General features: G+C 40.9%; 1 protein-coding gene across 1 annotated transcript; it reads left to right on the top strand.

Moving 5' to 3' along the window:
* Positions 1 to 2,926: 2,926 nt before the first annotated feature.
* LIPA (lipase A, lysosomal acid type) lies at positions 2,927 to 23,597 on the top strand (the record flags this gene model as incomplete). The annotated part of the gene is made up of 10 exons (XM_034776038.1): positions 2,927 to 3,096; positions 5,488 to 5,599; positions 8,446 to 8,566; positions 11,288 to 11,486; positions 13,245 to 13,354; positions 13,885 to 14,021; positions 16,005 to 16,151; positions 18,543 to 18,614; positions 21,439 to 21,510; positions 22,838 to 23,597. Coding segments are annotated over 10 exons (1,374 nt in total), but the record flags the coding sequence as incomplete, so codon positions are not given.
* Positions 23,598 to 25,815: the final 2,218 nt, after the last annotated feature.

The raw sequence follows: 25,815 nt of genomic DNA, 5'->3' as shown, positions 1-25,815 counted from the left end.
GGAAAAACCGGACATATGGTAACCCTAGGCTATGTGGCTGGAGACGGGGATCAGCACCTGCCGGGGTTGCACAGCCAGGCTCCTGAAGTCCTGCCGCTGGAGCCTGCTGTCCAACCACCATAGGGCTGACACCTGAGCTCCTCTTCCCCCCAGGTGGGTCGATAACTCACCTTGCTCCTGCAATGTTGCACCTCACCTGTCTCCAGAGGCAGTGCAGAGCAACACATCCAGGAGGGGGAGGGGCCAATGTTTTGCCCCCCAATCACCGCCCAAGAGGTTGTTGTGACTGCCCAAAAAAACCCTGGTGGCCACATGCAAGAAATGCTGCTCTAGAGAATTTGCCTCTGGCTGGGACTTGGGCTGCATTGCAGGAATCAGGTTGGCTTTCTACTTGGCTGGCATGAGGGTCCTGAGTCCCAAAGAGATCCTGGCTCTTAGGGAACAGCAGGCAGCAGGTTCAACAACCTCACCGGATTGGATGGTTGTTTAGTGCAAAATTCTGTCCAGTTCCTCAAAAAATGGACAGGTTATGTGTCCCCTATCTGATTTCCCCCCTCCCCCACCTTCCCTGGTTTTAATATTATCTGGCACTGCTCAGAATCCTGGACATCTACTTTGCAATGTCCACAAACAGATCATAATTCTGGAGGCTGGCCACAAGAGCTTCTAGCACTGTCACTTCACCCCAGATGGTGAGATCCATCTCAGCATGGCTCCAGGCGGCTGTGTGAGGCATGTTGTTGTGGGGCTTCTGGAGTAGCATTTCAGCCATGTTGATACATGGGAACCCAGGAGCAAATGGGCAAAATCTGGCCCTCCACCAGCTTTAAAATGGCAGGGGGCGGGGGGAGAGATGTCTTGGCAACATGACACCAGAGCAGGGGAGGGCATGCAGGTAAACAGGCAGACCAATAATGATCACCTGCAAAGCAGTGTGGGATAGTGATTGGAGGTATACCAAAGTGATGTGCAGCAGGATTGGGCGCACACAAACAACAGACCCAACTAATTCAGTTTGCAGCAAACAGCCCACTTTGCAAGAGGACTCCAGAGTTTGCAATAAATGTAGAGTTAGTGTGTTGTGGTGATTGCATCGTGTGTACAAAAGTGTTTCAAACCAGATTAACTTGATTTAAACCCTTTGGGTATGCAAACCCTAAGTATCTAGATCAAGCTTGTGCAGGCTTAAGTGCAGTTGCCCGGCTTCTCAAACTGAGGTTGTAGCAGTAGGTGCAAGGTGGTTGCAACCTCCCACAGTTGGGGGAGTAGGTGTTGCTAGATGTGTAGGAGGTTTGACCATGTCAGATGATGTATACTCTGATCCAGCACCTTCCTTCAGCAACTCTCACTGCAGGGCTCCCATGTAATCGTTAATGGAAAGCCTCAAAGAGGATGGTGTCTGTGCAACTGCCTTCATCTTTTAGGGTGGATCCCCTTGGGTGTAATTTAAACATCCCTGGGACAGGGTTGATGCATCTGATTCACAGTCATTAAGCTAAGTGTGGGTGCAAGAACAACACTTAGCAATTATAGTGCTTCATACTTGTGAAATGCTGTGCAACATTAATTCTCACAAATTATCAGCTCTTCAGGGCATGGATTTATACGTTCAGCACATTAACTCTTTATAAGTTATGTGTAGGCTGCTGGCATCTGTAATTAATAGGTGAGCAGAGAATGTGCCAATACCTTTATGTTCTATGTTCTATGGTCTGTGTCAGTGGTTCTCAACCAGGGGGACACGTATGCCTGGGGGTAGGCAGAGGTCTTCCAGGGGGTACATCAACTCAACTAGATATTTGCTTAGTTAACAACAGGCTACATAAAAAGCACTAGTGAAGTCAGTACAAACTAAAATTTCATATAGACAAAATGAGAAGTAAGCAATGTTTCAGTCATAGTGTGCTGTGCCACTTTTGTATGTTTATCTGATTAAGTAAGCAAGTAGTTCTTAAGTGAGGTGAAACCTAGGGTATGCAAGACAAAGCAGACTCCTGAAAGGGCTAGAGCAATCTGGACAGTTTGAGAACCACTAGTCTATGTCCTCCAGGCAGTCAGGCTCGATGATCACAGTGGTGCCTTCTGGCCTTGGAATCTATGAAAAATCATTACTCCCTGCTTGTCATCTGCACTTGTTTCACACCTTAAATTGTGCTAAATTAAACTAAGCTAGGCAAAGACTGTGTCTTTCTGGGAAGTAAAAATAGTAAACTTGGGCAAAGGAGGATTGGCATGTGAGGGGTGCCCTGGTTTGGAGGGAAGTGCTCTGGGTGTGTGTTAGGAGAAAATATGTTTTTTGCACATGTGGAGGGGTATTGCAGGGTTGAAGTGGGATTGGGGGATGCAGTGTGTGTGTGTTTGTGTTGGGCTGAAGTGGGATGGGATTGGGGGACAATGTGTGTGTGTGGGGGGGTGGAATTGGGGGACAGTGTGTGTGGGGCGGGGAGTGTTGGGCTGCAGTGGGATGGGATTGGGGGTGTGTGTGTGTGTGTGGCGTTGGGCTGCAGTGGAATGGGATTGGGGGACAGTGTGTGTGGTCGGGGTGTTGGGTTGCAATGGGATGGGATTGGGGGACAGTGTGTTGGGGGGTTGTTGGGTTGCAGTAGGATGGGATTGGGGGATGGTGTGTGTGAGGGGCATTGGGCTGCAGTGGGATGGGACTGGGGGACGGTGTGTGTGTGTGTGTGGTGCGGGTATTGGGGTGCAGTGGGATGGGATTGGGGGACTGTGTGTGTGGGGGGGGGGTTGTTGGGTTGCAGTGGATGGGATTAGCGGATGCAGTGTATGTGTTGGGAGGGATTAGTTTGGCAGGTGGGGCGGGAGCAGGGTTGTTATCACTGCCCCTGTCTCCGCAGCAGGCGGCTCCACTCCAGCCCTGAGCACAAGAGAAGGCGGGCGGGGCGACCTCTGCTCCCGAAGCCGCTGATTGGCGCCGCGCCGTGGCCTGAGGCAGCCGGCAGGGTTGGGCGGTGCTAGTGTAGCGTCCTCTCCTCTCTCGCCCGCAGCAGGGAGTAGCCACCTCGGTGTCAGCAGCAGCGGCGCGGCCCCTTGTGAGTCCCTGGCAGCCCGGTGCGCTCCGCCGCAGCCTCCTCTCAGGTCAGTGCGGCCGCTGCCCTGCTCCACCGGCACATCTGCCCCGGCGTGCCCCCCATGCCGCCTGCTGCTCCCCGGCAGCGTGCGGGCACCGCTCAGCCTGGCCGGGGCGGACCTTTCCCCCGCCCCGGCAGCACGGCCTGAGCGGTGACAAGAGACTTGGCGGGTGCCAGGGCGCCGTGAGGCCTGGGGCTGCCCTGGAGCTCATTCACCCGAGGGAACCAGCCCCGGCCCCTGCTATTCTTTTAATGCCTAACTCTAGCTGTGCCCTCGCTTCCCTAGCGCAGGGGCGCCTGATATGACTTCCTGTTTCTCTGTGCTGTGTAGTAGGATTGTTGTTTAGATGTTTGTACCGCACCTAGCACGCTGGGGGCCTAAACTGTGTCTGATCCTCGACATCAAGCGCTACTCCAGTGCGAATAATAAATTAATACTAATAGCTGACAGCATGCTGCCTCTTTGAGTCACAGCTGTGTGACTTCCCCTCCTCTCTAAAGTAGTTAAATATCCCCCCTTATTGTAGGTATTTATCCTCATTTTATAGATTGGGGGGGGGGGGAACAGGCACAGCAAGGAGAAGTGAGTGGCCCAGTGTCACACAGGAAGTCTGTGTTGGAGCAGGAACTTGAATCCAGAACTCCCAAGCCCTAGGTTACTACCGGAGCCGTTTAGCTGCCCTTGTGATCCTTTAGAGATACCACGAATATTGCTAAATCTCAAAAAGAACAGGAGTACTTGTGGCACCTTAGAGACTAACAAAGTCTCTACGATACGCTGAAGTTGCGTATCTTAGTTCGAAGTGGGGGGTTAGTGTGGACCAGCCCTTTGTCTCTCCCCAGCAGAAGTTGGTCCAATAAAAGTCACCTTGATTCCATCTTGTCAATGAAGTTATTGTTGTGTCTAGCGACACCATCAGAGGACCCCAACCACATCAGCCACACCATCAAGGGCTCATTCACCTGCACGTCTACTAATGTTAGATATGCCATGTGCCAGCAATGCCCCTCTGTCATGTACATTGGCCAAACCGGACAGTCCCTACGTAAAAGAATAAATGGACACAAATTGGACATCAGGAATAGTAACATACAAAAGCCAGTAGAACACTTCAGTCTCCCTGGACATTCTATAACAGATTTAAAAGTAGCTATACTTGAACAAAAAAAACTTCAGAAACAGACTTTAAAGAGAAATAGCAGAACTAAAATTCATTTGCAAATTTAAAACCATTAATTTGGGCTTGAATAGGGACTGGGAGTGGCTGGCTCATTACAGAAGCAGCTTTGCCACTCCTTGAATTGATACCTCCTCATCTATTATTGGGAGTGGACTACATCCATCCTGATTGAATTGGCCCTGTCAGTATTGGCTCTCCACTTGTGAGGTAACTCCCTTCTATTCATGTGTCATATAATGCCTGCATCTGTAATTTTCACTCCATGCATCTGAAGAAGTGGGTTTTTTACCCATGAAAGCTTTTGCCCCAAAAAATCCCTTAGTCTTTAAGGTGCCACCGGACTTGTTATTGTGGTGGGAGGCACTTAGGCTGTTGCCTTCTTCTCACAAGGTTTTTGTGTGTTATATGCTGTCCATGGGAAAAATAACATGGGTCCGTTGGGATAGGAAAAATAAAGTTTATAAACTATTAGCGGCCACCATTCTTTTTTTAGTAATAAAAATATCTGGTCACATCAGTGGCCCCTGAGCCTTTTGGTCCTTTACCTCCTCTGAGCAGTGCTTATGAGGTGGAAAGGGAAAGAGAGGTTATAAACAGTGGCAGGAGCTGCTATTTATTTGTTAAAGACATTCCTTGAGTACATTGGATGTTGTGAGATGGCTAAGTCAGGGCTGAATAGAACTGTAGGTGAATAGCATTGTCAATATTAATCATGTGAGAGGGTTACACTTTTTGTGCAGTTTGCACAAGAAAACTGTAGTGATTTTCTTAGTTATATTTTTAAGAGCAAATCCAGGGAAGCACATGCACAGCTTAACACAGCTGGCCCAGCTTTCGCCATTCTTTGTTTAAAATTGATGTGCTGTTATAGTGTTTTTGTTTCTGGTCCAGTACATCACCATTTTAAAAAAATGTTGATTTTTGGAAGGGAAGAATATTTGATTTATTTGTAATAATCCACTGGAAATCTTTATGAAAAGAAATAACGCTGCAGAAAAGTTTCTCAATTATAGTAGACAAAGTGACTCTTTGTATATTACTCCTACCCCCCTTGTCTCCCCCTCTATTTATTTCTTCTGTAGAAGAAGCCATACAACTTAACCTCAGGGTCTCGCTTTTTTTTCTTTCGCAGCATAAATCTTTTTTTTCTTATGCAGTGTAGTTTTTACAAAGCCTTATTTTCTTACACAAATAAACAAAGAAGTGTATTTCTACAGAATGAAGATGTGGCTCTTTATAATTGTGGCATGTTTGATCCAAGGAATTGTAAGTTCAGAAACATTTGTCAGAAGAAGAAGAAATGTGGATCCTGAAACATCTATGAATATTGTAAGTTATGTATTGTAAAATTCCATTCAGTAGCTGCCATTTAAAAAAATTGATGTTTGTCATCTGTCATATGGTTACTATATACAGGGAATAACTAGTTATCTCAGATATTGTAGTATAATTACTGTGGGGAAAATGCTGACTTTTTAAAAATGATGATTACTTTAACTGTGGAAGGGTGTTTTGCCTATTAAACTTTAATTAATAATGCTCTCATTGTAGATCCAGATTAAGGAACAGAGGGAAATTGCCTAACCTAGTTCTTTAAATTGCCTAAACCTGTTTACATGCCTGACAATAAGCAGGAGTCTTGTCAGTGATATTCTGTTTCCATCTTCCTACTTGCTTGCAAATTGAAAAAAGCTGTGGGTTGATTGAGGGTATGGGAGTGTGTGTGAGAAAGATGTAGAGCAGGGGTAGGCAACCTATGGCACGTGTGCCAAAGGCCGCACACAAGCTGATTTTCAGTGGCACTCACACTGCCTGGGTCCTGGCACCAGTTCGGGGGGCTCTGCATTTTAATTTAATTGTCAATGAAGCTTCTTAAACATTTTAAAAACCTTATTTACTTTACATACAACAATAGTTTAGTTATATATTATAGACTTATAGAAAGAGACCTTCTAAAAATGTTAAAATGTACTGGCATGCGAAACTTTAAATTAGAGTGAATAAATAAAGACTTGGCACACCACTTCTGAAAGGTTGCTGATCCCTGATGTAGAGGAAGTAACATATATAAATAAAATGTATATCTCTGGCCTATATGCTGTTTCATGTCTTGTATGAAGGGGTAAATAACGCTCTCACTTTCTACACATCAGTCATGATTTTATAGACTTCTATCATATTTCCCCCTTAGTCATCTCTTTTCCAAGATGAACAGTACCAACCTTTTAAATCTCTCCTCAAATGGAAGCTGTTCCCCACCAATAATAATTTTTGTTTCCCTTCTATGTACCTTTTCCAATTCTAATATTTTTTTCTTGAGATGGGGTGACCAGAACTGCAAACAGTATTCAAGGTGTGGGCATACCATGGATTTATATAGTGGCATTATGATAGTTTTTTGTCTTCTTATCTTTCCCTTTCCTAATGGTTATCTTTTTTGACTGCTGCTGCACATTGAGCAGTTGTTTTCAGAGAACTATCCACAATGACTCCAAGATCTTTCTTGAGTGGTAACAGCTAATTTTAGACCCCATCATTTTGTATGTATAGTTGGGAGAAAGTTTTCTAATGTGCATTACTTTGCATTTATCAACATCGAATTTCATCTGCCATTTTGTTGCCCAGTTACCCAGTTTTGTGGGATCATCTTGTAACTCTTGGTAGTTAGGTCTAAAGCTGACTATCTTGAGTAATTTTGTATCATCTGTAAACTTTGCGACCCCACTGTTTATGCCTTTTTCCAGATCATTCTCTGTGGTCCTGCTTCCACTCTAGTTAAAACTGCTAGTAGGAGCTGTACTTATTAAAACCACTTGTTGCTAGTAAGGTTCTAGTAAGTTTTTCCTGACAATTGCTTTGCTCCCCCTTTTGGTGTTCACTCTTGTCGCTTTTCCTTCTTTCTGTCATACTAACCAAGTCTTTACCGTCATTGGGTAAGGACTTGCTGTTAATTACTTGTGATCTTATCGGCACCTCATTTTCCCCACCCTCTTTGTTATCTTCAGTTGTTGCATCACATCTGAAACTAGCTTATAAACTTTTTGGGGAAGAGAGAATTTGCCTTTTCCATACAACACCTAGCATATTTTTGAGCACTGTCTTTTAAAGGTAACTAGAGTTATTGCCAATAGGATCAAGCAATTGTACCGGTTAGGCATTTACACATCTTCTAAATGATTCTGTTAAATGAGCATTTTTTTTTTTTTGGTTAAGGTTTGTGAACTAACTCACTTGCAGGTGATGGAACAGAAGTGAGTTTTTAGAAGAGATGGTGTTTAGTAGTCCTATTTTATAGTATTAGTGTCCGACATTAAAAGCCATAACCCAAGCATATGAACAGTGTGCAAAACTTTCCTGTTCTTGCTGTGATGGTTAAGTCATAATATAAATGACTTTATTGAAGCCACTGTTATACAACATTTTGTTTCAAACCTGCTGTGTTGTGGGTCATTTAGATGATGTATTTAAGTGTGATAGTGTTCCATGAGTGATAAATAGGAGTAAGGATCATGCCTCTAATATTTGAAATGTTTTAAAAATCTTGCCCTTTAGAAGAGAGATGCATCCCCTCATCTACCACTGATAGCATAATTTTTGGAGACATCGCTTGTCTATAATTGACAGATGTTTGTTGTTTCAGTGAACATTGTCTGTCCTTCTTTCTACCACTTCAGTCTTTCCCTTCTTTATCCTGTTGTCCCTGATCTTCTTTCCCCTGCCCCCTTTTCCAACACTCTTGTCTGCCCTGGTTAGTGGTAAACTGGATGACCTATGTGTCTTCTCTATAGTGTAGACAGAGACTACCAGCTTTAGCCTGGGATACGCACTAGAACTTGGATCTCTCTCTCTGTAGGGGTTGGACATTGAGACAGATAAGAGATATTTCAAAGGTACCAAGAATTGTTAGGTTCCCAACTCCTATTGAAAATCAATGGGAGTTGGATGCCTAATTCTCATTGGTGACTGAAACACGTGCGGGACTGAACGCATCATCACCTAGTAACAAACCTTTCCCTGATGGTCTCTCTCTACCACCTACCAGACATAGCCACAGCAATGGAGACATCACACTTCTATATTGTTGTCTGTGGAAAGACCTCCAAGCATTTTACAGACATTAATGAATTAAAAATGTCAACAGTTTCAATCAAAAGCTTTTGTTTTTCTTTTTGCAGAGTGAAATTGTTACCTACAGAGGCTACCCCAGTGAGGAGCATGAAGTGGTGACTGAAGATGGATATATCCTTAGCATTAACAGAATTCCTCATGGAAAGAAAAGCCATGGGACGAAGAAGGGTAAGATTTACTTCTGCCTGAAGAAAGAGAAGTCTTGAAAAAGATCGCTTTGATTTAGAGAGATCTAACTCTTGTAATAAATCTGACCAGGATAAAATGTTGGTAACCTGTGTGGTTTACAATTACTTATAAAGGAAAATAACAGTGCAGACTATGTTAGAGTAGGTAGATCATTGGGGGGAAGGGATTTCCTCCCAAAATTCAATTTGTAAGTGGTTTGTATTTTGTAGGATCTAAAACGGACACTTTTTTTTGTGTTGAAATTTTACTTACTGAAAAAACTCATTTTATGATAAATGAGAAATGGTAATTTTTTTTTAAGTAAGAATGTGCTAAAGTCTGTTTTGTTGCAAAATTTTAATTTTTTAAACTTGTTTTGTTTTAAAAACTTTAACACTAAAGGTAGGGGCAGGTCTTGTTCCTCTTCTGTTGAAAAACAAACCAGAAAGACACTTCCCCTCCCCCAAAACAAAACAAACAAAAATCCCAATGCTCTTCTGATTTCTGCATGGAAATAGGAATTAGACTAAGCTGATTTTAGATTCTAGCATGCTGTTCCTCCTTGTCTTTATAGTAAACTATAAAGCAAAGTAATAATTACTATAGCACCATATTGTACATAGCTATTTATAGTATGTAAAATATTGTAATAATAATAAAAAAATCTTGTTTCTAAAGAAATGGGTGCAGTACAGCTTAACATAACCAAAGCCAAGACAGAGGGCCACGTGGATGTTGTTGCTTGTTGCCTCCCCAGAATTGGTCTTTCTGAAGTGGTTTGACAGGGAAGGAGAATTAGTAGCATATACTAAGCAGGAGGATGTCCACGCCATAAAGAGTGGCATGAAAGAAGGCACAAAATTAGGAGAGGGGAAATCAAAAGTGGAGACAAAGGGAGTTTTCAGAAGAGAAGCTTGGGAGAAGTTTAGAGGGTGGGAGTGTGTATAGGAGAGAATGAGGCCAAAGGTACTGGCAGGGCCTAAGCTATAGAATTCTTTGAAAATCAGATTAAAATGGATGTGGAAGAAGAGAAGCATGTGCAGGAAACAGTCTTAGATCTGCTATACTACTATGCTGTGGAAACTAATATGCTTGTAGACCTGAATAGCAATGGATGAATTCAGTCAGAATCAACTTATGTTTAATGTCCCTTGAGGTAAATTCTGTCCTCTGAGGCATACATGCATCTATCATTTATTTCAATGGGAGCTGTATACTTATATCTGAGGGTAGAGTCTGAACCCATGGAGCTTAAAAAGCTGAAGATGTATGATACATACATATGTATCTTATGGAAGGGGAGACAAAGCAAATATTCTATAATTGCAGGTGTGAACAAATAGTATGGCAAAAGACCCTCTTCTACCAAAGGCAAAAAAATCTGTCTGTTCTTAATGGTTGATTTGATATCTCTTAAACATGTTTGCCCTAACTACTGTCTCAAAGAGCATAGGGGCAGACAGTTTGGTGCACAAGGCAAGCTAGTCAAATTGGCTAGTTTTATATTTGTGCTTAAAAAATTCTGAGAAATCCACAAAGTGAAGATAGATTATGCTTCTGTGGGTTTTTTATTGAACCTTTCATCTGTAACATAAGCAAATAGAGTGAAGTTTCCTGTCTCAAAAGAGTGATGAGGGGGTGGAGAAGGAAGCAGTATCAAAGTTCATGTTTTGTAAAGCACTTTTAATTTTTAAAATCAAGGATTACTGAACAATTTTTGTCAAGTATGATCCCCTAGAAGAAGAATGAAGACTTCAAAGTTCATGTTGACTTCAAGCTGTTACAGACCTGGTATCTTTTCCCAAACAGTGTTTATTTACTGCTGACAGAATTTATAGTGCATAATATTTCATAATGTTTCTGTTGCAATATCTGACAGATGTGAATAGGATTAATTGCAGTTATGTATGACATTATCTTTTGGAGCGAAAGTCCACAACAGTCTATGGTTCCACAGCTGCAAAAATTGTAAGGGAAATTTGTTGTGTTAAAGAAAAATGGCAATGACTTTGTTTGTTAATGAGTGCTAAAAATCAACATGAACAGTTGAATGGAAGGTATTAAAGTAAGTTCGCCTTCCATTCCCAGTTTCCATTCTCATGCTCCTAGGCATTGTGAGAACCTGCAGCACATGTAAATGTTGATACAGAGTGGAAGGGGATCTGATGCTAAAGACAGTGGTACACCATCTTAGTTTGTCATTGTCTTAGCCTAAAAAGCCTGATCCCTGGAAGTCACCTATGGGAAGGCCTTCCACGGCCTTGTGGGAAGAGGAGGGGAGCAAGGACAATGAAGAAAAGCTAGCATGCCTCCAGGATCAGGCCTCTTATCGCCCAGAAATTATAAACACTGGGAACAAATAGCTCTCTATGTTCTTGCTGTAGTTCCTGCTTCTCTTGGGTTTGCTTGTTGCAAACCTGCTTTTTTGGGTATGAGAAATACTAGGTCCCTTTTGCTCTAGTTAAGAACCTAATGTAACATTTTTAAACCCATAACTACAATAAAATAACTCTTTAAAACCCTGCTATTGTGGAAGATTACAATGCATGAATTTAAGACCTTGTGAGTATCATAAAGGCTGCTAATCTTACAGTCCTATAGGTTAACCACTCAAATATAGAGATGAAGCAAATATTGAATACTCATTAGTTTGTCAGGACTTCAGTGTGAGGAGACCATGAAGCTTTGATTTTTAACTACGTAAAATGCTTTATCTTTCAGGTCCCAAGCCTGCTGTTTTTCTGCAGCATGGTTTGCTTGCAGATGGTAGTAACTGGATCACAAATTTGGACAACAACAGCCTGGGCTTTATGCTGGCAGATGCTGGCTTTGATGTTTGGATGGGAAACAGCAGGGGGAACACTTGGTCCAGAAAGCATAAACACTATACAGTGAAGCAAGAAGAATTCTGGGGTTTCAGGTAGCCGGATCTCATTTCTGAGGAGTTCGGTTTATTACATGTTATACATGCTGTCAACAGGAACCACTCCTTTCCCTCTGCCATTTCCTCCATGATGCCATGCCCCCACTATTAGCGCTGTGCCGATCACTGAATTTTTGGTTTGCCGGCAGCTCTTGGAGGCAAGAGGGTAGGGGTTGGTTTGGGTCAAACTGAAACATTTTTTGGTGAAGTGAAAAAGTAGGAAAAATTCCCTTTTGGGTCAAATGAAATGTTTTGTTCCCAGGCATTTTTAAAAAATAAAAGGTAATAAATGTTTCAATTCACAGCAGAGGCAGTAGGGTTTCCCCCTTAGCCCAGTGGTCAGGGCATTGTCTTGGAACGTGGGAGACTCAGGTTTGAATTACTGCTGTGGAGCAGGGACTGGAACCCAGGTTTCCTCCTTCCCAGGAGAGTGCCCTAACCACTGGGGTATAGTCATTCTCTCTACCGCTGTCTGTCTGGACCAATGGCTATTCATGTACTTTTATACAAAGTGAAACCCTTTCAAGAGGAGGGATTGAGACACCCACCCCAGAATAGCCCATAAGCGGGTGGTAGGGCACTCTCCTGGGATGCGGGGAAAGGTAACTGTTCCAGTTGCTGCTCCAGAGCAGAGGTTTGAAGCTGAGTCTCCCACATATCAGGACCGTGCCCTAAGCACTGGGATAAAGACTGTGAGGGAGGACTCCCTCCCATCCCTCCCCCTGAAATTCCTTTGGCCAAATCTGCATTTTTTTTGGCAAATAAACTGTTCATCTGAAAAATTTCACCCTGCTCTCACCTCATCTCAAAAAAGATATATTGGAATTGGAAAAGCTTCAGAAAAGGGCAACAAAAATTATTAAGGGTATAGAACGGAGAGATTAATAAGACTGGCACTTTTCAGCTTAGAAAAGAGACAACTAAGGGAGGATATGATAGAGGTCTATAAAGTGATGGCTGGTGTGGAGAAAGTAAATAAGGAAGCGTTATTTATTCCTTCTCATAACACAAGAACTAGGGGTCACCAAATGAAATTAATAGGCAGCAGATTTAAAACAAACAAAAGGACGTATTTCTTCACCCAGTGCAGCCAACCTGTGGAACTCCTTGGCCTTCACAACATCCACTGGCAAGATAACAGGATTCAAAAAAGAATTAGATAAGTTCATGGAGGATAGGTCCATCAATGGCTGTTTGTCAGGATGGGCAGGGATGGTGTCCCTAGCCTCTGTTTTCCAGAAGCTGGGAATGGGCGAGAGGGAATGGATCACTTGATGATTACCTGTTCTGTTCATTCCCTCTGGGGCACCTGGCATTGGCCATTGTCGGAAGACAGGATACTGGGCTAGATGGACCTTTGGTCTGACCCAGTATGGGCGTTCTTATGCTCTATCTACTACCCCACTTCAGTAACAGATTAAACAAGATTGTGCCACTGCACTTTTTTATCCTGGTTATATATGTGCTAATGTGCTAACAGTATGGGAAACTATATATTTGCTATAATGACCTGATCCTGCCTTCATTGAAATCCAATGAGAAAATTTCCATTGACTTGAGTGGTTCAGGATCAAGCCCTAAGTGAATCTTGGTCAGAGTTTGGCTGTTCGGAATCAACCTTTGGAAGTTTTTATTCATTCTTAGCTGACTAATTTTCAATGTACTAAAGTTCCATTCAGTAATTCTTCTCTGCATATGTTGATATGGAAATTTTATAGCTTTATTTATATAGTCCTCTTCTTGTCTTTGTTATAGTTTTGATGAAATGGCTAAATACGACCTTCCTGCCACTATAAACTTTATTGTGAATAAAACTGGACAGGAGAAAATCTATTACATTGGCCATTCACAGGGTACCACTATAGGTATGTTAAGAGATTTAATTTAAATACATTGTTTTAAAAGAGAGAGATTTGCGGACTTTTGGTTAAATAATGATAAAATACAGATGTACTAGTACAGTTTGTTTTGTATCCTCATTAATACTAAAAGGCTAGAGAATTAACTTTCACCTATTTATTTGAAGTGAAAATTTGTAAAACACTAAATTAAACTAATAGACTACGCTATTCATCCAATTTCTGTAAAAACAAATGTTCTAAACAGTTGTGAAAATGTACATGAAAAATCATAGATTCATCACGCCAACTAAAATTTAAATTGATGCTCAGGTAAACCTTTAATTAACCAAACCAGTATTTAAAGACCAGTATTTAACCAAACCAGTATTTACTGATGCTAATTCAAATTCTTCTTTGAACACATACACAATTTCCAAATTCAGAACTTAAAACATACTACACTCTATAATTAAAACATGCCTAGCTAAAATTCTGATTTCATTTCTGTCAAATATTGTCTTATTAAGAAGTCTTCTGTTTTTTATTTTTAACAGCTTTCATCGCATTTTCAACTATGCCAGAGCTGGCTAAGAAAATAAAAATGTTTTTTGCATTGGCACCTGTAGCCACAGTCAAGTTCTCCACTAGCCCTCTGACAAAACTTGGAGTGCTTCCAGAGCTGCTTCTCAAGGTATGTATTTCAGTCAAGATATTTGTTTTAAACCTAAGTGAGAATATTTCTTTTCCATTTGAAATGGTTTTAGTAGAGATTATAAATAAAACTGTGTGTAGACTTAATGCATATGAATGTGCCTCTCTTGCTATGTACACACTTGTACAGAAGATTAACATGCATGACATGAATTCTAAGCCAAATTTTGACCTTGTATCAATATATGTCCAGAGTTGCTCTGTGATGGTTTTCCATATTGATAACTGCATAATTGAGAGTAGAATTTGGCCCAGTGACCACAAAATGCATTTGATGTTGCCCATTGCACCCCATGCTCCGCATTTAAAAAAAATGGTGAATAATAATGTAAAAGCAAACATTTGTTTTGATGTTGGTGGATCACATACTGTCTGAAAACGCTTAATATTTATCTTTGATGTCCCATACACAAGGATGTTGAGAGCCTTCAAAATGGGAAAATTGAACTATCAGGCTGCGAAATTTAAATACATGACAGGAGAAGCTAGGGGAAAGTTAAAGCTTAAAATGTATCTTATAAATAGGCTTGACCTGAAAGAATCAGTATTATATTTACTCATTTGCACATGGGTCTAGGACTTGTGTTGCCAAAAAGCTATGATTAATATATACATTGGTCAATTTTAGTAGGGTCATGTGATATCCTTTTCTTCCTTTATATGGAGTATTTTTCATTTGTCATCAGTTTCTGCAGATTTATTTAGCAGTCACCTCTGTGTACTTCAGTCCTTATATAGATTTTTCTATTGATTAACTCATATGTTCTACTCCACTAAATTGGAATGTCTCCTAGAGACCCTGTTTAATCTAATGCCTGCTTCTTGGGCAGGAGAGTATTAGCGTAAATGCTGCTCCCATTAAGGAGAGTTGGGCTGGTGAAAAATACTATGGTGCTTTTTCAGACTTGAGATTCAAAATTATTATTTTTCACCCAAGTTGCCAAACAAAAAGTGAGAGGAAACAGGAGGAGGATACAGTGAAGATGTTCACTAGCTGTTGTGTGTTGTGTACAGGGGCTGGACTGCCCACCTCTATTCACCAGCTATCCTTTGGTAGGAGAAGGAGGGGGAGCCATGTGAGTTATGGCAGACAAGATTTTAGATATTGGAAATGTCACTTTATCTCTGTTAGGCACAATGTACCTTTTCTAACCACCGGACATATCTTGAATAGATATTTTTGTGTATTGTAACTGCCACTGGTTCCCCTTCTCCCCTCAGGCAGATAGAGATGAAGTCAAATAACACCTGCCAGCTCCCTCTGTCCCTCTTCTCATAGTGAAGATGGCTGCTTAGTTAGAATAATAGGCTGATCAGTGTTCCCAGTTAAGAGGCTTTTATTTTATAGAAAAAATGCACCTGTTCACATGGTCCTGTGAAACTTGACCCAGTCATGGTGACTTGCACAGTGAGCTATTGTGGAACCACCCAGTTAACCACAAACCAGTGGATGGGTCATAGTCTTTGTGCTGTGTCAGTGTGAGTAAAAAGCACTCTGTAGATCATGTTCAAACCCTTGGACTTTTTAAAAATAATATCTTGCAAGAGGAAACTGCCACCACAATGCAAGCTTGGTTTTATTCACATGGTTTGAATTGAGGAAGCTTCAAATATCAAACATACCAACTTAAGCAGATGTAGCTTAAAATATTTAACCTTTAGCAGAAATCTGACATGCCCTCTCTGACATAATGAATACAAAACTGATAAGAACTTTTTAAAAAGTTTGAATTTTCATGGATTTTCTTTGGTTAACCTTGAATAATTTATTCTGTTTTTAACTTGATAGCAAAGGTACTGATTATATATTTCACTTCAAATTAGTGATCTAGGCTCACATGGTGAAAGAGTGTAATACGAAACAATCTTTCTTTTATGAATTGAAGTAGTTATCCCAAGAAACCTATAGTACGAGTAAAAGCAAATAGCCTTCTCTTATGTGTATGTGCTTATTATTTTGCAGGATATGTTTGGAAAGAAGCAATTCCTTCCCCAGAATTCATTGCTGAAGTGGCTTGCCACTCATGTTTGTACCCACAGATTACTTGATGACCTTTGTGGCAATTTCTTCTTTCTTATATGTGGCTTTGATGAGAGAAACTTAAACATGGTATGTTCTGTATACACCTAGCAATTATCTCCTTGTGACTTTTAACAGTATAGACTATGATCTAAGAGTGTTTATATTCCATATGTAACTTGAAAAAAGTTTAATACCTTCTAGTTCTTGAGAGTTTGAATGAGTATCTTTTCTTGCTATAGACAGGAGTCCAGCTGCACAGTCTAGCTGATAAAATACATAGAACTAAATTTAAAAATGGATTGAAAGGATGAAACAATTTTTTTTGTACTCTGTGGGAAGAACATGGGCAAGATGGATAGATGGAGAAGAGAATTAATGGTATAGAACATGGAAAGAAGGGAGAAGTAAAGATTAGACTTCACAACTTGGGATGCATCCATGTGCGAGAGCTGCTGAGATTTCCAGATCTCATAGTGGACATATGCAAATGCTTTTCTAGGAGTCAATTTGTACATTTTAAAAGTCTGTAGCTGTTCTGTGTTCCGATTGAAGCACAGGACACAGTGCAGATGTGTTGTGGACAAATTGGTTAAGTGTATTTTTAGTCTGAAAAGCGATTTATGTAAAAAATCATCTACCAAGTCCTAATTGGTTATGCCTGTGCAAATACATTGGAGGAAATGTTGTTGCAGAGGTGTCGCTGAAGATGCAGTTTAAAGATGAAGGTATGTATGTTTTGATGAGGGCATAATTTGGCCTGCGGAACCTTTTGTTGCTGGCAATAAAACTTCAGAAGGAAAGAATCCAGCTTGAAATTTCAGTCTCAAGGTTGAGTTTCCAGAGTTGGGTTTTTGTTTAAACAAACAAACACCAAATAGCAGAACGTCTCTCTACATTGCTCTGGACATCTGTGACAGACAATAAACGTGGAATTCTACAATGCCACTTTTTTAGAATCCGTTTGTGGAGTAGTACTGTAAGCTGGGGACAGTGGTTGGGACACAATAGTAAGAATACAATGGGCAGGGATGGTGTCCCTAGCCTCTATTTGCCAGAAGCTGGGAATGGGCAACAGGGGATGGATCCCTTGATGATTCCCTGTTCAATTAATTCCCTCAGGGGCACCTGGCATTGGCCACTGTTGGAAGACAGGATACTGGGCTAGATGGAGCTTTAGGCCAACCCGGTATGGCTGCTCTATGTTCTAACAGACATAAGGAGCTTTGGGTTTGGTCAGCACATGGAGAGAGAGAGAGAGAGTGAGTGCGAACCTGACTGGCTATTCCAGTGGGATCAAGCCACCTGAAGGAGCAATGAAATGGGGATAGTCTGATATGGGGAAGATTGTGCAAAATATTCCCAACAAAACTTTAATTTGCTTTGCTTTTCCACGCAACTATTCTAAAATATTGTGGGAAAATCTTCAAATCATTTCTTCTGTCAAAAAAAACCAACAAAACTATTTGGGCAAAGTCACAACTTGAAACTTGGCCCAATTGATGTCTTGGCATTGACTTCAATAGGGCCAGGATTTCACCCTCAATTTAAAAAATGTTTGATTGAAAATCTGAATTTGGCATAATTTATATGAAATGGGAAAAATGGTAATTTTTGTGTGCAGAATTTCCCACTCCCCACACGCAATTTTGCATAGTTCTAAATATGGATTTAGACTTTACTCTGCCTGAGGATTCAGCTTTCAGAAGACAGTATTTTTAAACTGAAAATAAATGAAGCTTATTTGGAGCAACAGCCTATGTTAGTAGAAGTAGGCTAAACAGTTGGTCAAAACTAGTATAGTGTAGGGAGGCATTTAAAACTTAGAAGAACTTGGAACACTTTTGCTAACATTAACACTTTTAAACTTGTAAATTGATGTAAAAATTATTCATGCATATTACTGTTAAGTTTAAAGTCAATATTTATGACAAAATCCTTGTACTAAGGACACCATAGAATATTGAAACTGAAGTGTTTTTTCTAAATTTAGTTTGCATTTCATTCAGTGGGAAACAAAGCTAGATTGGTTAGTTTCACTTTTGCATCTAGTAACTTTTATTAACTTGAGCAATACCGTTCTTTGTTTTTCTCAGTGTGTTCGGAGAAGGCTTACATCTCTTCCTTCACAACCATGCTGCTTTCTGGGAAAAAATCAGACCAAAACATTGAAACATTCCTAGTCAGATTCAGTTTCTTGTTTTGTGTGTGTGTGTGTGTGTGTGTGTGTGTGTAATTTTACAGTAAAATAAAACATCAGCTTTAGATCAAATTTAGTTTAAACTAAGTTGACAGTGTTGTTCAATTAATGGCAAGACTTAAGCATCCTATCCAGTTTGTGTATACTAGTCTAGTCTTAACTTTCTGATCAGAACTTATTTCTTTTAAACTTACTCTATTCAGTTGTGCAGAAAGCAATAAAGGATGGACCTGATGCCCATTAATAGATGAAAATTGTGTTTAACTATGTTGCCGTTGCAGAGCCGAGTCGACGTGTATTCAACACATTGCCCTGCTGGGACATCTGTACAAAACATGATCCATTGGAGCCAGGTAGCGCTTCTGACATCTAAAGTGCCTGTTAACCTGACTTGTTTATAAAATACCGCTGTCAGCGAAATAGGGGTAAACATGTCAAAACGATCCTATGGTAGCACAGCTTTGATAAGACTCTGGGACTACTAAGGAGAAAGTCAGAACAGCAGGTGTTAATCACTGCAATTTTAATTTTAAAAAAATTCCCTTTCGATGTGGCATATATTTTTGCATGAGTGCAAAAAAATCGGTGCTGCAGATCAGCAGACAGTATTTCTGCCTGCGTTTTAAACTACCATATCCGAGATCATGTTGCTACAACAAACATTTGATTCTCCTTCAGTAACCTTGGTTTCTGACCATGAGCTACATGCTGTAGCAGGGCAAGTGGACAAATTGTGGATAGTTACAGTTTGTTTACACTTAGCAGTCCACATACTTGCAATTAATTTAAGTGGCTGTATCTCGGTGGTATAAAGCAGGTGCAGTACCCCTATGCTGCGGGAAGACATTTCTTGTGGAATCAGCAGCTGCTGGTCCCTGCATAGGTTCCTCAGAGTGAGATACAATCTTAGGGTATGTCTACGCTACCTGCCGGATCGGCGGGCAGCGATCAACCTCCCAAGCGCTCTCCCATCGACTCCTGTACTCCACCGCCGCTAGAGGTGCAGGCAGAGTCAATGGGGGAGCGGCAGCAGTCAACTCACCGCAGTGAAGACACCACGGTGAGTAGGTCTAAGTATGTCGACTTCAGCTACATTATTCACGTAGCTAAAGTTGCATAACTTAGATCGATTTTCCCCCTCTTCCCCCTCCCCCCCCAGTGTAGACCAGGCCTTACAGTCAACCTGGTTTTCTAAACAAAGTGTGTGTTGGTCTGATAAGTGTAATTTGAGCTTCCATGGGTTAGGTGTCAGGCCTGGAATGAAGTGGGAAGAGGCTCATAAAGAAAGATGGTTTTAAAAATTCATGTTTCTTAGACTGCTGTTTCTGAAAACATTTGGACTGTAAATGGTACTAAGTAAGTTTTAAAGGAAAACTCCATTGATGTGGTTGTCAGAGTTCAGGGCAACTGCACCTATATTTGTCCTCTGTGGTTCCAGCAAGGGCACTCCTTCTAGGCTCCTGGCCCCTCAGCTGTCCACCTCTGGCAGAGACCCACATCTTTCACTGCTGACTGGGGTACTTCAGCACTGCATAGTTCCCTGCTACACTGTGAATTCCCCAGCAAGCCGGACTGCCTTAACAGGCCTGCATGTGTGCTGCTTTCTCTCCGAAGGCTTTGAACGGATTAATTGCCCCAGTTGTAAGTTACCATGCAGCCCTGTGTAAGCAAGCATATTTATTCTTAAGGTGAAAGCACTACAGATAAAACAGACTTCAAACAATTAAAAGAACCTATACGCATGCTAATAAGCTTACCAGAGATCTCCCTCCCCCCCACAACTCCAACAAGGGCTCTGACAGGTGTCAGTCCTTCCAACATTTTGGATTGGAGGTTCTGTTTATATGCTAGATCAGAAAGAAGACCCTGTGTCAGTTTAAAGTCAGGCTATTATTCCAAAATTCCTTTCTTTGTCTGCTGGTCTCTGGAGAATCCAGTTTGAACCTGTATATGCTAGCCTTTCCAGGTGGTAGTACTTCACTGGAGGTGTTATAACCTGAGTGAATTTGCCTAATCACCCAATTAGTTCCTAGAGGGCTGTGATCACCTTGGCCCATGAAATTACATAAATCTCTGGCCCACACACTTCCTTTGTTTACACTCAACTTTTTTTTTTCCTCAACCTTTCTTACTGTTGCTACTAGTAAATGGGAAATGTTGAGAGATGTCTAATGTAGAGAGTGTTTTCTCCCCGAGTAGTACTTCCCATTGAGTTGCAGTAAGGTACTATTGAATCTGAGCAAGTGTGGCAGAATTGAGTTCTTAAGATGGTAATCTATACAATTGAGATAATTTCAAGGGAATTAAATTGGGCTGGGAGCCTTAGGCCAAAGCAACAGAATGTATTAATATCTAAGGGTATCTTGCATCACCAGCATTGCTTTTGTAACTCTCATGGCTAGTTGCATGGGGATACCTTGCCAGACTTAACAGGTGTTTTTGTGTAATATTAGGCAAAAAATGTGTGTGCGCCTGAGTGGTTGGCCTGGATATATATAATTCTTTTTTTTTTTTTTTTTTTGCTATGATCCATGCTTGTTCCCAGCACTGGCTAAGTTTTCTTGTTACCAAAATGGCTAAGATGGCTTTGTGAGACATGAATTCATAATTACTTTGCTGCAATGCAAATGCACCAAAACAGCAGCTTTGGAGGAAAAAATCTTTACTGTTTAAATAGTGACCTGCAGCACTGAGCCAGATTTTCAGAAATATACAGTCCAATGTGCATGTGCAACTCCCAATTTGGATTAAATCCAGCACGCTTGGAAGTTTACCTTTTAAAAATCTGGCCAATAATACTGTGTATTATTCCATTTTAGTACATGGCATCTGCTCCTGCTTCTGGCCATAATCTGTAGGTGAAAATGTAAGATCTAAGAAACCTTGTGGAGAAGAAGTGGGTGTGGGAATGGTAGAGAGGAGGAGGTGTGGGAATGGTAGTATGAATATTTTAGAAGAGCAAAGGCTATAATCAGTTTAGCTTTCCTTTGCTCCAATTATCTTTGTCTCATTGCCTAGGTAAAACATTACCTCCTCTCCCTGGGGTATGTTCTTTGTTTTTAATTTAATCACATAGGATTAAGGCACTTCTCCAGATAACCTTCATGTTCTTTCTATGCAATTCCTGAGTGCAGACACTGACCTTCATGTTTTTATGTGTGAATATTTATGTTTTAGGCCGTTAAATCTGGGGAACTCAAAGCTTATGACTGGGGAAGCAAGGCTGAAAATTTGGTTCACTATAACCAGGTAAAGAACTTTTAATGGAAGTCTTACAATCCTTGAGAAACAAAACAGAAAACTTCAAAAACTGCCAGGAGACCATGTGGGAATGTGATCTAGTCAGGCCTTGCAAATTAAGCAGGGACCTGCAGCTGGGATGCAAATATATAGGCACTCAGAAATGATTAGACATAAGGTGGCACTGTTGTCTCCGAGTCAGTACAGAGTCAGTGTTTCCAATATGACATGGGGCGATACTTTGTTGCAAGAGGTGCAGTAAATCAGTCAAGACCTTGGTTAAGACCTGAGTTGGGTGCAGGTTTTTCAGTGAATAGTGAATTAACAAAAAAAAAAAATATATATATATATATATGCATGTAAGGGGCACTGAAAGTATTCACAAATTTGGAAATATTTTCAGCCAAAAGGAGAGAATATATTTGGAAAATGTCAAAGCTGTTCATTTTGACCATTCTGAAAAGTTTTGACTTTTTTGGTTTTGAAATATCTACATATTTAAAAAAAATAGGACGAAACAAAAAAATACAAAAATTTCATTTTAGTGTTTTAGGGTGTGTTTTAGTCTGAAACAATTTTGTTTTTAAATGTCTTTCACTTTAGCAAAAACGTAAAAAAAAAAATCTTTAGTTAGAAATAAACCAATTTCCCCCCCAGATTTTTTGGTGTGGCCCTTCAGTTGAAAAATCATTTATTTGCTCAGCTTTAGATCATTAGTGAAAAGTGCTGTGAGATCATTAGAGTTGTATAGGGTTAATTATGCTGCCCTGGCCAAACTTCAGCCTACTTAAAGCCCCTCTGCAGCTTCATTTGGATACCAAATTCTTCTCTAGGTCTCTGTGCATAATGTTAACAGTTTACCCTTCTTTTGCTTTACTGTGGCTGTAATCTCTTGCAGTAATCCTAGTTTGAGCAGTGCAATACAGGCTAGAAACATGCATGCTTATTGGTAGGTGTAATTTTACTTTCAGTGTTACAGTGACCTGTAAAAGCAGTTTTGGGATTTAAATTTTACGTGGTAGACTCTTTGCACACACAACTCAGCCAACATTACCTTGCAGTGTCCAAAAACCACATTCTTCCTACCAAGCAGGCTTTAACATGGAGTTAGTCAGGGCTTCTCTTGAATTGATTGCTGCTCCACAGCGACTGCTGCTCCAGAGCAAAGAAAGGGAAGGGCTAGGATTCTGACTTCTATCCTCTTGCATTTGCTAGTACATTGCAGTACTGCTAGACAAACCCCTTAGCAGATTGGCTCTTTCTAAAGCCAGAGTTGTCTTATATATATACTTTCATTTTTAAAAGATTGCAATCTTTCTCCCCCCTCCCCCCATAGTCTACCCCTCCATTCTACAAAGTTAAAGATATGACCGTACCAACTGCACTGTGGACTGGTGGACATGACTGGCTTGCAGACGGGAAGGATATTGGCATATTGCTCACTCAAGTCACTAATCTGGTTTACCACAAACACATTCCTGAATGGGAACATCTGGATTTCATCTGGGGTCTCGACGCACCCCATCGCATGTATAAAGAAATCATTAACGAGATGAGCACATATCTGTAAAGCTGCCTGGGGTGTGTGGGGTTAAAATCTTGCTAAATGCCTCTCTTGGAATGTGTGGTGGTGTCTTGGAAATAGCACCACATCTTTATTTATAATGCCTTTAAAAATGCCAATAATGACTACTGGTTTGGATTAATATCTATTTTTGATATAAACAGTGTTACTTCTTTCACCCTTACATTCCCTTTGCTATCCTGCTGGCTTCATGCAATGTGGTAATACTGTCAGAAAACAGTAATGTGCCTTTGCCTAGAGGAAATATTTTAAATCCATGTAGATTTATTGATATGTTTAAAAGACAAATTAACCCACTTTGCATGTCAGCAGCCTGAAAGTTCAAAAGATAAGCACTTACCCCTGAATAAAATATTAAAATCAACTTGAAAATCAAATACAGTTGAACCTCAGAGTTACAAACACTTGGGATTGGAGGTTGTTCATAACTTTGAAATGTTTATAACACTGAACAAAACATTATGGTTCTTTCAAAAGTTTATAACTGAACATTGACTTAATACAGCTTTGAAGCTTTACTATGCAGAAGAAAAATGCTGCTTTCCCTTTATTTTTTTTAGTTTAACACAGTACTGTACTGTATTTGCTTTTTTTTTGTCTCTGCTGCTGCCTGATTGTGTACTTCCGGTTCCAAATGAGGGGTGTGGTTGACTGGTCTGTTCATAACTCTGAGGTTCTACTGTAGATCTTTCCAAACCTTTTAGTGGTGCTCTTGCTAACACAGTGACAGTTTAAAACTGGCAGCACAGGAATCAAAGACACCTACCGGGTAGCTATTTTCTCTTGTGCTTTAATCATAAGTTAGCCATATTTTTCAGAACTAAACACATCAGTTTACTTTCTTCCTAATGTTACTCCAAGAAGAATCATGCTGACACTGCATGCTTTCAGCGCCAATTGGAGTCACATATTCTGGGTCTGATTCATTATTGCATTATTCTGGACTTCAGTGGAGTTACACTGATGTAAAACTACACTAAGGCCCTTTATGTCTAAAATACAAAGTACTGATGAGAATTATTACTTATTGTTTGACCTTGCAAATGGCTGGGAGAAGCAAACACGTTAAAAGAAAACAATGCTTTCTGTAACCGTTACTTGTTATGAATTGCAGTGAAAAGGACGGAAGATGTATGTAATGATTTATTTTTGCACTGATAACCACTGGAAAACAAGGCTCAAATATGTAGTTCTGGCAGAGGAGGGGCCAAAGGTAACAATTCTGTAATTCAGGTATACTGTGCCTACATTTTCACTAGAACTCAAACCATAATCAGCCACTTCACTGAAGAGCTAGGAGATCATAGGATTTCTGTGGCAGAGCAGGAATTAAACCCACGGTCTCCAGAGTCCCATTCTGTAATCCTAACCACAAAGCCATCCTTTCTCCTTTGGCTTCCTCCTCTATTTGATATAGAAAATATTAGATTTTAAACTCTTAGTGGAGAATTCTTTGTAAATAAACTAGAAAAAAAAGCCATAGTTTTGGGGTTTTTTACTCCTTATTGAGGCTCAGGAAGTCCCTTGCATTTATAAGTTCTGGTACTTTTTTTGATTAATATCCTAGTTGTGGCTCATAACAGAGCCCTATGCTCTATACTCCTGGTATTGGCGGCAGTTTTAAATTTCTTTAAAAAGGAAGTCTCTGAAAGTGTGTGAAGTGGTTTGGACAGCAGTCGTCAACAGTGCATGATGATCATTAATGCTTTAAATATTTTTCAATAAATCGGGCTGATCTGTCAGAGCTTGGAATGGTGTGTTCTGTTATGTTGCATGTAGTTATACATATGCATATATAATGTTTGTCAAAGATACTTCATTGACATAGGTGTCCAGGACAGATACAACGTAGGGATAAGGTAGCAGACTAAACGCCCAGGGCACACTTCACCCCAGTCCTGAGAGGGTCACTATTAGCTCTAGAGAGATCATTCATTTAGTCTCTAGCTTCTCTTTGTGAGACTTTCAAGAAGGGTGCCAATTTTGATAATGTGTTCACAGGAATTGGACTGAGAACTCAACACGTTGCTTATAAGCCTTCATACAGTGGGTTATGACTTCTCCTCACACCCATGACCTGGGGAAAAGGCTTCCTGCTTCACACACCTAGTCCCGTACACAATCCCATTACCCAGTATTTTGTCTGTTAATCTGATATACAGTGAGTAGCACCATTGCTATGCAGGGGCCTAATCTCAAGACTCTCTCTGCAATAGAGAACATGAACTTCATTTACTGTCTCTATACACTGAACACAATCTGTAAATTTCATTTGTACATTAGTGTTTCCTCCTTTGGAACATGTTTGATCTTTAAACGTAGTAAATTCATGTTGTGATTTCCAGTACAGTAGAGGATGTGCATTTGGGTAGCTGGGTCCAAAAATTATCAACTTTCCCCAGGCTGCTGCCCTGAGGGAGTCCCAGCATGAGTGGAGGCAGCACAAAAACATCATCCCATGTTCACTTGCTGCTCCTGGCCCCCATGTCCCTCCCGGACGCGGTGCCCTTTTCTTTGGGTGCTCCAGGTACCTTCTCTAGCTCCCCTGCAGCCAGGCCTATCTCTCTCTACAGCCAGAGAGAGACTGTCTACTCCTGGCTTTTATAGAGCCAGCTGGGTCTGTTTGGGGCATGGCCACAGCTGAGGCTGCCTCCCAATCAGCCCAGCCTAAGGCTTCCAGCCCCAGCCCTCTCCAAGGGCTGGCTTTTAACCCTTTCAGGCCAGAAGCG

Source organism: Trachemys scripta, chromosome 7 (assembly GCF_013100865.1).
Source record: "Trachemys scripta elegans isolate TJP31775 chromosome 7, CAS_Tse_1.0, whole genome shotgun sequence".
NCBI classification, from domain to species: domain Eukaryota; kingdom Metazoa; phylum Chordata; order Testudines; family Emydidae; genus Trachemys; species Trachemys scripta.
This window is presented reverse-complemented; position numbering and strand designations above follow the sequence as displayed.